Source organism: Penicillium daleae (assembly GCF_028827525.1).
Source record: "Penicillium daleae strain IBT 16125 chromosome Unknown utg000007l_segment0_segment0, whole genome shotgun sequence".
In the NCBI taxonomy this organism is placed as follows: Eukaryota; Fungi; Ascomycota; class Eurotiomycetes; order Eurotiales; family Aspergillaceae; genus Penicillium; species Penicillium daleae.
In genome coordinates, this window is record NW_026623155.1 from 545,454 (window position 1) to 562,130 (window position 16,677).

Below are 16,677 nucleotides of genomic sequence, written 5' to 3' on the forward strand. Positions count from 1 at the left end.
CATCAAGACAAGACAAGACCATGGTAGACCAACGGAGGAAGAGCATCCCATTCCATCCAGAATCAAATTAATCGACTGAATCACACACAGTGCAGGGACAAGAAAATACGCCAGGGGTTAATTCCATCACATCGTCACATCATAACAATCTAGCACAAGACCAGCAAGAAACGAACCTCTACCTAGCCTCAACCCGTTCCCAAAAAGCTAGAGACGAGACGAAACGCTCAGACTACACCCACTATTTAAGTTGAAGACAAGGTGAACGGGCCAGGCCAGATCAAGACGATACTCCATACACGATACAGCGCCATGTTCAGCGGGATATTCATTCAGCTCCGGTATTCATGGTAATGGAGATGAGGCGGGCAGTTTGACGGAATCAAGTCAATGTGTGTAGGAAAAAAAAAATGTACTCTTTTGTGCAAGTCAACTCAAAGTGAGGAGGGGATTATCATAGACGCGAAAAGTAGACAGTACTGGAAAATGAAAATGGAGGCACGAACAGAAACATAAATAGAAACAGAAACGGAGAAAGAAGCACGACGCAGAAGTGAAATTCAATGATAAACGCCAATGGCCCACGCCGTGGTGTGTATAGTGCGGAATGGATGGAATTGGGGGGGGGGGGGGGGAGCAAACGAGGTATGAGACGGACACAGCACAGCGTAAGCTTAAATCGAGGGCAAGAAAGTACGGGAATTGGGGAGACATGATGCAGAGCGCCGATGCGGGTTTCGTGAGAACAGAAGAAGGAACGTGTCTAAACCGGAGAGGCGTTAAATTGGACCCATATGTGCGCAGAACAGATCTTCAAGGTGGTCAATCAACTTCGTAGACGGGGTGGAAGAGGTTCGAGGATGGTATGTTTTGATATAGACGGAAGTTGGAGGTGGTGGAGCATATCGTGAGCAGAGAGAGAAAAGTGGAGGGAGCTCCTGGTGATATAGGATGAAAGGAGGCGGAGAACGGTTGATCATATCATTTATTGCCCGTTGGCCTTCTTCCAGCGTAGCAGCTCGGCCAGACTGGCAAGGCTGCAACCAGTCTGAAGGAACTCGTGAGCCAACAGCTCATCGGCGGTAGCACGGCTACGGACGTCCACGCAGAGACACACGCTCAAGAACGCCTTGAGCTCCTTGCTCAGTTTCTCTGGCTTCTTCAGACGTGGTGTGCCGTTGGTGGCGATCAGGTACAGGGCCTTGAGAGGTTCCTCGTTCAGGTATGGAGGCTCAGACTCGATCATCTCAATAGCCATGATACCCAAAGACCAGCAATCAACCTTAGGGCCGTACTCCTTCTGCTTGACCACCTCGGGCGCCATCCAATAAGGCGTACCGACCATGGTGGCGCGCTTGCTCTTCGACTCGGTCAGCTTGGCACAGAAACCAAAGTCGGTGATCTTGACATGGCCAACTCGGTCGAGTAGGACGTTGTCACTCTTGATATCACGGTGGATGATGTTCTGGCTGTGCAGATGAGCTAGTCCCTTGCAGGTCTGTAGAAGTGTTAGTCAACTTTTGTAGTAACAAGATGAGTAGGAAATGTCGTACCTCGTGGCAAATTGTCGCAATTTGGTTCTCCGTAATCACTTGGTTGTTGTCAATGACGTCTGTCAAAGCACCACCCTCCATGAATTCCATAACCACCCAAAGCTCATTGCTCGACTCCTGCAAGAACGAATCCAAAAAGTTGACAATGTTGGCATGCTGGCTATCCTTCATGACGATAATTTCATTCACAATCAGCTCCTTACGAGGCTGGCTCCGCAGATCCATCTGCTTGATAGCCACCTGGCATCGAGGGCCGTACTGTCGGTACAGCTCGTGGGCGACGGGCGAAGTCGCATGCTCCTTAACCCGAGCCACATACACGGATCCAGATGCACCCTGACCAATCTTACGCTGTTTGCTATACGATTCGTTGGGGTTGTCCTTGGACACCACAGACCGCAGACGATCCATAACCTCATTCTCAGACATAGCTGACATGCGCACCTCCTTCTTGCTGCTCGGCTCGGGCTTTTGGTCAGGGCCGCCTCGGCCGCGCGAACGCCATCGGGAACAGCCTGCTGCTTGGGAGCGGTCTGCTTGTTGGCAATGTTCAGTGGCTTCACAGCCTGGACTGGAGCGGGCAGACGGCTCGGGGGAGGACCTTGCTGGCCCTTGCTGCCATTACTCTGGGGCTGGCGGCTGGACGAAGCCTGTGAACGAGGGTCATTAGGAGCATAGCGGGAGGGTGACCCTTGGCTCTCGTCGCCTCGGGAGTTGCCGCCAGCAGGAGTGCGGGGAGGACCTTGTCCGTAGGGGCTCTGCGAAGGAGGCGCGGGCGCGGGTCGCTGAGCAGTAAGCGGTTGACCTCCAGGGGCGCGAGATCCAGAGCCGGGTGCCTGGGGAGCAGGACGACTGGGCTGATAGCGGCTATTCATGGATGAATCTGAACCGCCATAGCCACCAATCTCCTGCTTGGCCAATGGAACACGAGTCTGGGGAAGGGATGCGTTGTATGCGGCATCTTCCTTACGGCGCTGCTCCTCTTCCAAGCGGCGACGTTCTTGCTCCGCCATCTGCTTCATGCGTTCAAGTTGTTGCTGCTGTTCAGCCGCACGGTCGTATTCCGGACCTTGCTGGCCGGGAGAAGATGTTGCAGAACGCATCGAGCTATCCATAGAAGACTTTGACTGGCCGCTGTCAAGGCGCTGCAGAGGGCCTGGTGGAGGAGGGCGAGGGGGAGCAATCGAGTTGCCCACTGTATTGCTACCCAGAGGCTTGGGCTGCGCTCCTCCAGGACCAGACATACCCGCATAGTATTGCGGATTTTGTTCCCGCATCTTGATATCCGAGTAGAACTCGAGGACCTCAATCACAGCCTGGGGGTTCTTCTTGTAATCCTCCTTGGTAATGGCGGAAGCGGTCAGCAGCTTCTCCCATTCTGGAGGCAAGCCCACGAAAGCGCCGGTCTGCGGGTCGAAGCCGACATGGACTCGGTGGCTGAAGTTGGTCGGGTTACTGACACCGCCCATGCCGGGGCAGCGCTCGTAGATCTTATCAATCCACTCGTAGATTTCATCATCAGACTTGACCTCACAAGTAATTGTTTTGGTGGGGACATCGCGAGTGATCAAGGCGGCCTTGGAAGCGGCGTCCTTGGGGTTCGCCAGGCGAGTGACTTCAAAGGCCATTTTGGATTCCTCCGAGCGTGCGACGGCGGTGACGGTCGAGAGGGGGAACGAGAGTACCACTTTGCCGGATTCGCTCTTTAAAAAGTCAATCTTGAAGTCCCGAAGGACCAGGTAACGCTGATTCCAGGTGGCCAAGAACTTGTCTTCCTTGCATCGCACGTAGCCTTCTTTGATGATCTGAAGACCGCCGCTCCCGCCCGTCTGGGCGCGGGCCAAGCTGGGGGTGCTAGTATTGGGGAACAGCGAGAGATTGCCACCGGGACCGGGTGTACTGGGAGAATTCAGCGACATTTGACTGAAGGAGGTAGCGACATTGTTGTTGATGGGGAGCGTCAACTTGGGACGATCAGTTGGCGGGCGGGGTGCCGGCCCCGGATTCATGAACTGGTCCGGGGTGTACATGGTGCTACTAGAGAGGCGCAACGAGAGACGATCAGTATTGGGTTGGGTTCATGAGACTAACAGCGAGGAGTCTCATTTGGACCGAAGCAGGAGTCGGCGATTGGTGGGTGGAAGGACCCTGGGGGGGGGGGGGGGGGGGTGGGAAGACACCACTTACTTGCCGTACGAGGCCATCTTTCAGGAATCAGGAATCAGGGACGCGAATGAAAGAGGCAATGGAATTGGGCGCGCCGAGACCTCCTGCGGCCACTCGAAAGCTATCTGGCTCCTATTTCGCACAACGGGTGAAAGGGTCAGGTTTGGCGATCGGAAATGCCCAGGAAGAGGAGAGAAAGGGTGGAAGCACCAGGCGTTTGGCCCGCCAGGAGACACGAGGGCGAGCGGTGACGGGGGGAGGGGGGGGGGAGAGGGGCGGGACAGTGGTGCTGGGGCGGAAGTCGCTTACCTGTTCGAGTAGGCAGAAGAGCGGGCGCAGCGACCAGAGGAATAAGGAGCGGTCTCTCTCACGGTGAGGAAGAGAGCAAAAAAAAAAAGGGAGAAAATAAGGTGAAGGAGAAGAATTGACGAGGCTCAATCTGGTAGTGGGGGGAGGGGAACAAAAAGGAGGAGGATTAAGGGGGTTGATGTGGTGGTGGTGGGTGGACGACGGCGGTGACTTTGGAAGCGCTGGGAAAGAATGGAAAAAAGGGACTGGAGGAATGGAAGCAGGACAACACACACTCGCGAGGACTACAGTACTTCGACAGTGTACAGCACTGGACAGTGTTACAGAGGACAGGAGTACTTTTGTGGGGGGAGCAGACGTTCGTGATGGGACCCGTGCCCCTGCTCCTGGTATGCTACCCTTGGGTACTTATTAACCTATGATTCTTCTTGCTGAATACTACCCCTGGATCCCAAGAATTTAATGATCTTAAATTGGGTTCACGTTGTGTTCGCGACCCTGGGACCCAGAGATTCAATCTATGGGAAACGCAAGTATCGCCAATCACCAGGCGCGGTTTCATGGAGGGGCGCTGGATCCACGGCTCGGCGGGCGTTCTGGAACAGGCCGAGAAGAGCATCGGGAATACAGTCCATGAGAAGGATAGTAGTACAGTAAGATCATTGAAGGCAATGACCCCAGATGGATAATGGAAGTGTGCCAAGTAGTACGTTAACTAGTAATTCGACACTCGGACCTACTCCAGTAGTAAACCCGCGCATGAATATTCTCGAGGAAGCTAGACTCGAATAAGCAACCGCATACTGTAGTATGTACATGATTGTGCGTGGCTTTTGGAGCGAGAATCGTGGTCTTTTCCCTGACCCACCCGACACCACGGCGGTAGCCAAATTAGGCCTAGCGAAACTTCATATAGTACATGTACCTACACAAGGACAGTCCCAGCGCGTAAATCATGGGGCAAAGGTATAAATGAGCCTTGAATCATCTTTTAAATAATATCCTCAAGACTCTTTTTCTCTGGGAGCGATACTACTGCTATACTTGACGAAAATTTGATCTCCTACAATTGCGAAAGGGAGAACGAGCCTTGTAGCAAGCACACTACCTGCTCGGCACACCAGGCTCTCCTTTAGTGATGTCTATGGGCGTGTCGGTGGAAATACTGTCCGTAATGATTCCTCGATGCGGACCTCGACCGATGTGCACCATTTCCCTCATCTTCGTCTCCGGCTCGGGTGGCCAATGTTGCGGATGTATTGTGTGAACCTGAGGCAGGCTGACCATCGTCACTCAAAAGAGTAAAAGCGACTGAATCTATATTATCCCACTTCCAACCATCAGCTTTGCCGTTATTCTCTTGGGCAAGTTCGTCCGAGCTATCCCGCCGCATGAGAATAACATAGTCCTGCCAATTCGTGGGAATGCGAAGCTCTGTTGACCGTTAGCAAACCAAGAACACCGAAATTGAATACCAACAAAAAACAAGCAAATGAAAGCAACCACGCACCTTCCACCTGCCAGAATCGAGGATGTATCTCCGGACGACCCGTGTACGAGTCATCGTCGCCATACTCCCGTCTCGTTTGGTGAGATCGGCCCCCGTCGAATCGCCATACACAACATTATACAATATTAGCTTGATGTAGTCAACCCCCATGGCGGTCGTTCTGGTCTGATAGCCGTCATCAACGTGGCAGAGGGCGTTGTACGAGCCCGAGGACAAAGTGTAGACACTGTTGCTGCCAAAGGTGTTGACGCCGCCGTCGATGCGCGCCCGGATGAGGTTCTGATTGCCCACGAGGTAGCCCGCGAAGGTTCCGAGGAATGTGCCTGTGGGGTTGTTGGTGCTATCGAACAGGTTTACTGTGTAATGGCGTGGAAGGGGACCGTTCTATAGCTTAATCTGCTACTGTTTGTTGTTGTTAGTCTATATAGAAGGGAAATGGGAGATATCGCCGTTAGCTCAAGCCTGCCCCACCATCAAAAAGGGATACAGGGAGACAGAGGGAGTCAATAAGGACTGACCTTATCCTGGATGAAAGTAACTCTCTAGGTAATATAGCCCTGGTAGTTTTGCTGTTCCTATGGCGTGCAGGCAGTACTCTAGAAAGACATGGTCAGCCGACCTAATTTCGAAGAAACTTGGTCTTGGGAGGACTCACGGCACCGGTCCCACCTTCTTCGGAGCTAATATTCATCTATAGTTAGTATCATGCGATCCCAGCGAGTGAGGACGGTCATCACTTACGAATTGACTACCAGGTTTCATAATCCTTGTTAGCACAGATCCAAGGGCACTGGAAAGCAAAGTACATACACGGGAATTCATCGCAGGACATAGAATCACTCCACCCGTACATTCCTAGAGCGTTCGACGATCCTGCCTGTTGAACCGCAAGAGGCCAGAGCGACAGTTTAAGCTCGGCACAGTGGGCAGCCATATTCCCGGTCCCACTTACTCCACAAGACAGGGCCCGATTAGTGTTCAAACTATCCCTTTTATATCTCAGACGCATGAAACTGGCACCCATGTAGGTAGGCGACCACTGAGAGGCGTAGCTTTCCAAGTAATTCTGGATATTTATGCAGATTCCTAATGCCGACTGTTAGCATAACGACTGCGAAAGAGCGATCAATGGAAATCTTACCTGACGCCCTGTAAAATGGCATCGTGTTTTGAGTGGCGGTGTCAAGATTCGGGATGTCCTTATTTGGGAACCATTCACAGTTGTAGTACATAGCCGGGTAGTGCATGCATTGACCTGTGGTCGCGCGTTTGCTAGGAGAATTACTCGTGCCGTCCAGAATCGTGCATGATGTGCCGTCTGCATCACATAGATAGGGACAAGTCATGTTTCACCGCTTCGGGTTGCGGACTCTTTTTCATTTTTTCTGCGTGGAAGCTCCCGCCTCCCTACTCGTCTAGTTGACTTCCTCCACGAAAACAAATTCTTGACTCAAGGAATGTCGCAGCCGAGATCGCAAGCATCTTGGCCGGCGGGCATTGCCAAGGTCCGCCTAGAGCCGACGGATATATCCCGAACAGAACTCCCGGAAGAGGTAAAAGGGTGGTTGTTATTCGTACGGGTAGGGAAGCCTATGGAACTACGGTCGTTTAATTATGATATATGGCATTAGCGCTCAGATCACTGCAGGAAGAATCCCAGCCAACCTCAACCCCCGAAGATGGGTTACGTCAACGGCGAACCCTTGTCGAGAAATGGGCCACCGCCAGTCAGGAATTCCGCGAGGTCTGTATAGCCTATTTTCGACGCTCTTTCCCCTGTTCTCGCGCTCCCCCGACCCGAAAATGAGAACTAATGTATAACTAGCACAGTCGTACCATAGTCGTGCCCCAGCATACGACTCAGCTCTCGACTACCCGGCCTCGTTGCTCTCACAGCTAGCCCGACGACCGGACAAGCGCTTCCTGTGTCTGCCATCCGTAGACCGGCAGGCCCATCCCCGCAACTATATCCACCTCGTGAAGTTCCTGATCCTGCTATACGTCCACCAGGACTATTGGGGGGGACACATCCCTTTGAAACAGCGGGTGCTGGCTACGCCCCCCGCTGCCACATTCCGGAGCTGCTAGACCTCGCTGCGCCTACCGCGCTTAGCGAGGTCCTTCCTGCGTTGTACCTTAACCAAGCAGATTTCCATGCCCTCTCGATGACTCGGCGAGGCACGGTGGTGTTCGCCGACGGGCCGGACTACAGTTGGTACGTGATCGACGCACCAGGGCTAGCCACAGGGCAGATGGCTATAGTAGAGTTTGGCTCCAACGGACAAGTCCGCGACTCGATCCTCCGTCGACCCTGGAATATAGGCCAGGTGGTTCTCTTCGGCGAGATGGGTCGTCGGGTCGCGGACTTGGCTGAATCATCGATTGGGGGTCCGCCGCGGATCAATGAACCGTACGTTCTCTTCCCTAGGTTTCTCGCTCTTTTTTTATATTCTGACAAGGATTCTGTATTGGTGTGGATAGCTTGGACATGGACCGTCCTATTCTCGAGCTCTTAGAGTCAACCCGACAAAGCAACAAGTTCATGGACGTGGGTTACGGACATCCGGACCTGTGGGTGCAGATTATCGAGAAGAGTGCGCCCGGGTATCTGGAGCTTGAGGCCCAAGGGCGGGAGGTGGAATTCGAGCTTAATGATCTGGTGCAGTGTGATGCATGGTATTGATCTACACAAGTTCGCTCGTGGCTAGTGCGTACACTGTAGGCCAGGGGCCTAGAAAAAGCCCGCGAGCTCACTGCTCCGGTAGGAAACTAGGTTCGGCCCGTATCTTGGTACCCTATGCTGTTTCTTGGCATCCTGATCCGTTTCTTGGCACGGTGAAATGGCACCCCATACTGTTTCTTGGCACCCCAGCCTACTACATACGTTTGAGTACCTGGGAACCTGAATTGATTATAATTATGAGCGAGTTAATTGGATAGCTTACACGCGACCACAAAATGGCGTGGATTCTGATGGGCTCCTAGGAATATCCAGCGGGTTCCTCGGCTGGAACAGTCTACAAACCAATCAACCAATCAATTATCCAGCGGGTTCCTAGGAGCAATCTCTTTTCGGGGGCTTCTCAGCCCGTGGGAGATGGCGGTTGGTCAAATATGCGTTCCGGTGCGCGTGGTCAATGTAGGGAGAAGTTGTGCTTCACTATTACATCCGGAACAGACTTTTCCTGGTGGAGCTTTGCCCAGAGTAAGACTTGCGGCCTCTTAGTAGATTCACGTAATTGCCCTAAGACTAACGTATTTCCCGCATGACCGGGTCACCCAGTTGAGCGGGTCACCCCAAAACACCATACTAAATGCAATATTTCACAGCTTCAAATTTCAACGCTTAAGGCTGATTATATGATCTTATGGTAGCTCAGTATGAAATATATCCTACTAGATATTTTTATAAGCTCGAGAAATATTTTAGGGTGTGATACTATGGATATATATATCTACATCGCTCGATCGGAGCGTATTTTTGGTAAGATATGTAAATAATCATTTTCTGAATATATAAGCTATGCTATACTAATTATTATATTAGGAGATCATAGTATACTTAGAATCAAGCAAAATCATATTCTCGTTGTTGATATATTATGACTTAAAAAATCGCGTTTAGTATGGAGTTTTGGGGTGACCCGCTCAACTGGGTGACTTGGTCATGCGGGAAATACGTTAGTACTCCCTCCATGCCTGCCCAGGAGACGATACAACCATAGACAAGGGTTCCCAGGAGCATACAGATTAATTGATCGATTAATTGGGTGGTTAACCATTAGGCTCCATCGAGGCGCAATGAATAGCGGCAAGTATACCAAAAATGAAGGGTCAGGTTATTAATGCCCTGCATTTTCGATGAGACGTTGGGGGCAATCCAAAGAACAAGAGTGTCACGTAGACGGGGCTAGCGTGTTGCGTTTTATCGAGGTGTCTTACGCTCAGGTTGTGCTCAGCTGAACCTAGAGTAACGGCCTGTGCTCCTCCTTAGGGCTCCCTCTCCTGCTCTGCACCCAATGAGCCGCATGTGACCTTAGGCGTTGTACTCTAACCATTAAGGGTAACCTAACGGGTTCGGATTCTTTGTTTCGCTCTACATTCAACTCATCTCCGTATAGATGAGAACCGTTATTTTAGCGAATATAATAGAAGTCAAAGTCGATACAGCCCCCATTCCACCAACTATGATCTCGCGATCTTGGTTGTCAAAGTATAAAGAAAATAAAAGCATTCAACTTGCGACAGCATACTAACTGCTACAGTAAATGACAGTAGAATCCTACTTTGTAGTTAAATAAAAAAAAGATTGAACGATAATATGAAGAGATGAAAGCGACTCCATGCGTCCCATGATGCCAAGGCTTCGACGGCCCAGCAAAAAGGGGGCAAGTCTATATACAAGTGATCATGATTGCCTGGTATTATTCCCTACCTATCATTTCCTTCATCACTGATCTCTCTATCAACCATGTCAAGTATGTATCGGCACTTGGCGAGAGAGGAAGCTTTGTCTCTACCCAAAACCAGTATAGTCCTCGAGTCCTTTCAGCCCAAGCAGGGGGTATAAATGCGCCACGGAGCAGCAATTTCATTCCATTCAAAAGCCACCTTTCCACCGCCTAGGATCCTTCAATTCTAGTACTTTATTAGGTACACAATAAGCGCGTCTGCCTCACACGTACGGAGTCTACAAGCGATAAGCGGTGGATGACCAGGTCACAGCGAAGCGGATCATGTGATAGCAACAGGCAGGGGATCTCGAGACTTGGCCATCACAGTCTTACCAGAAGCTGAAGTTGATTATGGCCATAGATCAGACGGGCTGATCCTGATATTCGCGGCGCTGCCCAACCAGTTGTGCGTGTTTACGTATCCGAGAACAAAGAAGCAACTGGTGTGTGGCTCGGCCAGACCACGCCCCACCAGGAGCTTCCCTTCCCACCTGTGACGTGATAAGCTCTCGCCTGCGAACGGTCCACGAGATCGCTCAGCCCGACTACCTTCCACAAACTCTCCGAGACCAACACTTCCAAAGCCATGGAGGTTCAATAACCGCTTCTCTTTGCTCTATCCCTATCTCCCGCCATTTTTCTCCTCCCTAGTCTCGCCTGCTTTGCGACCACCCGCCCTTATCCAAGACAAACCCAGTCATCGCCCGCTGCGTCGATCCCCCATCCGCCGCATCCCGCTAAGCAGCCAAGACACAAACCCTGGTGAGCTGGGCTCTGCAACTCCCTGGAGTTGCTTGATAGCTCTCCAGCTCCTTCGAATATCCTTATTCCAGATTCCATCCACTCTAGCCAGACCAGCGACCGACTAGCTCCCTCTTCTCGCGCTCATTCTACCACCATGAGTGCAGCCGAGGTTCGCCAGCGCAAGCCTCTCCCCCGCCAGGACACGAGTGAGCTTCAAAAACACTCCACCAAACCCCCCGTCGAGCCACGTCTCAAACATGGCATCCCTATGCAAATCGCCCGCTCCCTGGCCATGGCGGCCTGGTTCGACTGCTGCTGCGTCGTCATCTTCGTCACTCAGCTCATCGGTGCCCCGCTGTACCTGATTAACAAGAACTGGTACTACACGTACATGGCTTATACAAAACAGAACTTTAGCCTGACAATCACCGCTCTGACGGAGTATGGTTGCCCGACCCTATTCCGGGTCAGCGGAGACGAGAGCGTCCGGGGCCAGGTGCATCTGTCCGAGGATGGGATGCTGCGGACCCAGTTCCCAGAGCGACTGGTCCTGATCGCTAATCACCAAGTCTATACCGATTGGATTTATCTATGGTGGATCGCCTACACAAATGTCATGCATGGCCGTATCTTTATCATCTTGAAAGAGTCACTCAAGTATATCCCCGTCATGGGCCAGGGCATGATGTTCTACGGGTTTATTTTCATGGCCCGGAAATGGGAGTCTGATAAGCCCCGCCTTCAACATCGGTTGGAAAAGTTGAAGACGAGAGTATCAGGCTCCAAGTCTAGCAAGTCGCAATTTGACCCGATGTGGCTAATGATCTTTCCCGAGGGCACGAATTTGTCCCTCAATACTAAGCGGCGGAGTGATGAGTTTGGTAAGAAGCAGGGCTATGACTCGTTCAACCATATGATTTTACCTCGCTCGACGGGTCTGTTCTTCTGTCTGCAGCAGCTACGGGGAACCGTCGACTACGTGTACGACAGTACGATTGCCTACGAGGGTCCAGCGTATGTTCCGCACTCCACCGTCGCAGCCAAAGAAATATACGTTACCTTTGATCGCTGACTTGAATATGTACTTCTATCCTACAGGAAGGGTATCTATCCTGACAAGTACTTCACCCTCCGCTCTACATACGTGCGCGGCCGCCCACCAACCTCTGTCAACATGCACTGGAGACGCTTCGCCGTCGCAGACATCCCCCTCGACGACCAAAAGGAATTTGACGAATGGCTTCGCGCTCGCTGGGCCGAAAAAGACGAGCTGATGAATCACTACTTTGAAACCGGGCGCTTCCCTTCCGACCTGGCCGGCTCCATCGAGGCTAAGAACGCTACCGAGGAGCAGAAAGTGGCCATCTCCGGTGGTTATGTAGAGTCTTACCTCCGATTGCACCATTGGAGTGATATTATCCAGATCTTCATTGTTCTGCTTGGTCTTGCATTTCTTTGCAGGTTCATTTGCACATGTTCTCACTAGTTTTGTGAGTTTGGAATCTTGTAGCAGCCACTCCTCTCGGTCTTTGGTTGGTTTGGAGCATGATATTATGACAAGACTTGGAAAATAGCTTTAATACATAGCTTTTTGCATGGATATTGAACGAAATACCTCATTTATGGTTGATTTATGGCCAGCGTTAATAATCGTTTCTATGGTTATGATGTATTGTAGATATACTCATTTAGCCCAAGTATAGGTTGAACCTATTGGTGCTGGGTGGCACTGTGGCGGTGCAGTCCGCACCAGCCACCCTCAAAGCCTCCAATTCTCAACTGACCAGCACCTTGAAACGAAGCTCCTCCGATTCACTTGCGCGTTGATCCTGGCAACCCGCCTTTCAACCCTCAAGTGAACCGGCGCAAGACGTCTTCCCGTCAATTTCATCAAGTCAAGGGTGCATCTCACTTGACCATGAGTTAAGAGGGAGTCCCTCCATCCACGACCCTTTCATCACCTCCAGTCGCAATCCCGCATCTTCGAGAAAGCGAGACACGAACCACCACCCGTCCTCTTCAGCCTTCTCCTTCTCACCTCGCTCGCACCATCCTACCCGGTGCGCTGTCCCCACCGCCATGGCCTCTCTCGAGAATGGCCACGCCAATGGCCTGAACGGCGAGACCGCCACAACCACCACCACCCTCCGCTTCTCCGACATCCCCGACGCCATCGACATCCCGGCCTCCAGTTTCGACAGCGAAGTCGAAGTCAGTCTCCTCGATCTCCCAGAAGACCCGACCGAACTATGCACACTGCTCGAGAACGAGCGCGCCGCAAAGAACTTCTGGGTCATCATTGCTCTGGCCTACGCCAAGCGAAAACAACTCGACCATGCGCTTGATATCCTGCAAAAGGGTCTCTCTTCCGTCGCCCATGGCGCGACAAAGGAGAAACTCGGACTTTTGGGCTGGATTTGCTGGCTGCTCATGCTGAAGAGTCGACAGGCACCGCGTGTCGCGCCGGAGGGAGAGCTGTACACTGAAGCCAAGACCAAGGACTATTATCTGCAGCAGGCCACGTCGATTCTGAATGAGGCTTCTCGCTTGAACCCGGCGTACCCGCCTCTGTTCCTGGCCCGTGGTGTTTTGTGTCTTCTCCGCGCGTCGTTGCATCCGCCTCGCGCGGTACGCCCCGGTACGGTTGATACGTCTGATCGAGTGGAGTCGCTGCGGCAGGCGTTGAAATGTTTCGAGGAATCTTCCAAGGCCTTTGGTGGGCGTAATATCATGGCTATCCTGGGTCGCGCTCGTGCGCTGTATATGCTGGGGCGATATGCGGATGCTATGGCTGATTACCAGAAGGTCCTGATGCAGGTGCCGAACCTGACGGATCCCGATCCCCGAATTGGTCTGGGTTGCTGCTTGTGGCAGTTGGGTTTCAAGGATCAGGCTAAGGTTGCTTGGGAGCGTTCGCTGTCTCTGGTATGTTTCAATGTTATGTGCACTCATGCATTTTTCTTAGCTAACCGTGTCATGTTTACGGTAGAACCCTGATTCCAAGGTTGCCAATGTCCTCCTCGCCGTTTACTACCTCCACGACAGCTCCCGTCGCTCGACTACGGATCCCAAGTTCGGTTCTTTGTACAAGATGGCCATGACACAGTACACTCAAAAGGCGTTTAAGCTTGACAAGGAATACCCCATGACCTGCGCGCTGTTCGGTGGATACTTCCTCCTCCGCAAGGCATACCCGACGGTCGAAACTCTGGCTCGCAAAGCCATTGAGCAGACAGATGTGATGCCCATTGCCAGTGACGGCTGGTACCTTCTCGGACGGAAATCGCATTACGAGGGCGATGCGGCCCGCGCAACAGAGTTCTACAACCGCTCCGACCAGGCTCGTGGCGGCGGTGACAAGGGCTATCTGCCGGCCAAATTCGGTGCCGTGCAGATGCAAGTCACCAACAAGGACTTTGACGGTGCTAAGTTCCGGCTGGAGAAGATTGTGCAGAGTTCCAAGAACGCCGAGGCCATGATGTTGCTGGGTGCTCTGCATGCGGAGGAAGTGTTCGCCGCGCAACGCGCGGGTAGCAAGGAAGACAAGTCAACCGAGACTAAGCGGGCCATCACGCTCCTCGAGTCTGTCCGCTCGATGTGGAAGGATGAGAAACAAATGCTCGCACCGGATGAATCAGTGCTGGTCTATTTGGCCCGGCTTTATGAGAGCTCGGCGCCGGAAAAGAGCATGCAATGCTTGACGCAGCTGGAGGAGCTGCAGATTGCTAGTATTCCCGAGAGTGAGCGGCCAGATATCGAGGACGAGGATCAGTTGAAGTCTGCTTTGCGGGAGAGCCTGCCCCCGCAACTTCTCAACAACATGGGCTGTTTCTTGTATCAGAGTGAGAAGATTGCCTTGGCTCGGGGCATGTTCCAGTCTGCTTTGAACGCCTGCGTGCAGTCTTCAGAACGGGAAGACGGTACCGATAATGATGCGCTTGTCACCACGATCAGCTATAACCTGGGTCGTACGTACGAGGCTGCTGATATGTGGGATGAGGCCAAGAAGGTCTACGAGGGTCTGCTGGAGCGCCACAGCGATTACACTGAAGCCAGCGCACGCTTGACCTACATTGCTCTGCGTCAGAGCCCTGCGGACGAGGGCCCCAAGAAGATCGCCAAGCTGTACGAGAACGACTCCTCAAACCTAGAGGTCCGCTCTCTCTTCGGCTGGTACCTGAGCAAGTCGAAGAAGCGCGTCTCCAACATCAACGAGGACCCTGAACAGCGGCACTACAAGCATACCTTGCAATATCATGACAAGCATGACCGGTACGCGCTGACAGGTATGGGTAACGTCCACCTCCTCGTGGCTCGTGATATGCGCCGCGACACCGACCAGGAGAAGGAAAAGCGTCGCAAGATGTACCAGCGCGCAGTAGAATTCTTCGACAAGGCTCTACAGCTGGATCCCAGGAACGCCTACGCTGCCCAGGGTGTCGCCATTGCCCTCATCGACGACAAGAAAGACCACAGCAGCGCAGTGCAGATTCTCGCCCGTGTCCGCGACACAATCAAGGACCCCAGCGTGTATCTGAACTTGGGCCACGTCTACGGCGAGCTACGCCAATACTCGCGCTCAATCGAGCACTACGAAGCGGCACTAGCCAAGGATCGCGCCCGCGACGTCCAAATCCTCGCCTGCCTGGGCCGAGTCTGGCAACTAAAAGCCAAGCAAGAAGGCAGCCTGCAAGCCATGAAAACAGCCCTGGAATACGCCCAGCGCGCGCACGCCGTCTCCCCAGACGCCCTCCACCTCCAGTTCAACGTCTCCTTCGTCCAGAACCAAATCGCCTCGCTAGCATATAGTCTCGCCCCAACCCAAAAGACCCTCCAAGACGTCGAAGAAGCCGCCGAAGGCCTCAAAGAAGCCATCGACACCTTCGACCGCCTCTCCAAAGAAAAGAACCCGCCCTACCCAGCCAGCGCCCTCGAGCAACGCGCCAACATGGGCCGCACAATCGCCAAACAGCTAGACCGCGCCCTGCAAAGCCAGAAAGAATACGAAGAGAAGAACGCGGCTAAACTGCGCGAAGCACGCGAAGCCCGCGCTGCGGCCATCGCCGCCCGCGAGGACCAAGTCCGCAAGGCGCAGGAAGTCGAAGCCGAGCGTAAGCGCAAGATCGCCGCCGAGCGCGCGCAAATGGTCGAAGAGGCGCAGCGTCAGGCTGCGGAGCGCACGGAGCGCGAACAAGCCCGTGAAGACGCAGAGTTGATGACGGAGGGTAGTGATGGGGAGCGCGTTAAGCGGACAAAGAAGAAGCCTAGCAAGCGCAAGAAGAAGGATGACTTTGTTGCGGCGGATGATGAGGATCCTGGTGTTGGTAGTGAGGCGGGCGGGAGTGAGAGCGAGGCCGCGCCGAAGAAGAAGCGTCGTCTGGAGAGGCGGAGTGGTGGGAAGGCGCAGAGCAAGTATAAGAGTTCGGAGGTTGTGGTTGATTCGGATGAGGAGGATGAAGAGGAGGGTGTTGTGCCTGGATCTGCATCGCCGGAGAAGGGGGGTGATGACGATGATCTTTTCGGCGGCGATGAGGAGGATGCACAGGAGGAGGCTGCTGCGCCGCGGAGACGTGGTAAGGCCTCGCGTCGGATTGAAGATGACGATGACGAAGAAGAGGAGGAGGAGGAAGAGGTCGTTGAAAAGACTGCTCCTGCTCCCGCTGCTGCAGCGGAAGGCGACGAGGACGATCTCTTTGGCGATGATGATATGGAGGAGGATTGAGTTTGTTGAGATGGGATTGAACATTGCTGGTTTCTTTCTATTCCTTTCTATCCATGTTTTTCTACATACCTCTGGCGTTGGCAAGATATTTCAAAGCCGTATATTACATTTTTCATTATTCGTGCTGTGCTCTCTCTGGGTTTTGGTTTGTATCTCTGTGGATTGTACTTTAGTTGTTGGAGCGGTTTATGGGTTCGAGGTTGCACGTTCGATGTTGCC

The 16,677-nt window shown here is 52.9% G+C and overlaps 5 protein-coding genes across 5 annotated transcripts; 4 read left to right on the forward strand and 1 right to left on the reverse strand.

The window, feature by feature from the left end:
- Positions 1-985: 985 nt before the first annotated feature.
- Positions 986-3,757, reverse strand: N7458_007434 (serine/threonine protein kinase CLA4; the record flags this gene model as incomplete). The annotated part of the gene is made up of 4 exons (XM_056910816.1): positions 986-1,498; positions 1,554-2,021; positions 2,054-3,590; positions 3,741-3,757. The coding sequence occupies 4 exons, from the start codon at positions 3,755-3,757 to the stop codon at positions 986-988; spliced, it is 2,535 nt and encodes an 844-aa protein (XP_056763642.1).
- Positions 3,758-5,560: 1,803 nt separating this feature from the next.
- N7458_007435 (uncharacterized protein) lies at positions 5,561-5,928 on the forward strand (the record flags this gene model as incomplete). Its single annotated transcript, XM_056910817.1, has 2 exons — positions 5,561-5,617; positions 5,668-5,928. The coding sequence occupies 2 exons, from the start codon at positions 5,561-5,563 to the stop codon at positions 5,926-5,928; spliced, it is 318 nt and encodes a 105-aa protein (XP_056763643.1).
- A 1,067-nt stretch (positions 5,929-6,995) lies between these two features.
- N7458_007436 (uncharacterized protein) lies at positions 6,996-8,221 on the forward strand (the record flags this gene model as incomplete). Its single annotated transcript, XM_056910818.1, has 5 exons — positions 6,996-7,091; positions 7,187-7,282; positions 7,369-7,465; positions 7,582-7,948; positions 8,020-8,221. 5 exons carry the CDS (start codon positions 6,996-6,998, stop codon positions 8,219-8,221), a joined length of 858 nt encoding a protein of 285 aa, XP_056763644.1.
- Positions 8,222-10,890: 2,669 nt separating this feature from the next.
- N7458_007437 (lysophospholipid acyltransferase family protein) lies at positions 10,891-12,222 on the forward strand (the record flags this gene model as incomplete). Its single annotated transcript, XM_056910819.1, has 2 exons — positions 10,891-11,750; positions 11,835-12,222. 2 exons carry the CDS (start codon positions 10,891-10,893, stop codon positions 12,220-12,222), a joined length of 1,248 nt encoding a protein of 415 aa, XP_056763645.1.
- A 593-nt stretch (positions 12,223-12,815) lies between these two features.
- N7458_007438 (putative RNA polymerase II transcription elongation factor (Ctr9)) lies at positions 12,816-16,458 on the forward strand (the record flags this gene model as incomplete). Its single annotated transcript, XM_056910820.1, has 2 exons — positions 12,816-13,661; positions 13,726-16,458. 2 exons carry the CDS (start codon positions 12,816-12,818, stop codon positions 16,456-16,458), a joined length of 3,579 nt encoding a protein of 1,192 aa, XP_056763646.1.
- Positions 16,459-16,677: the final 219 nt, after the last annotated feature.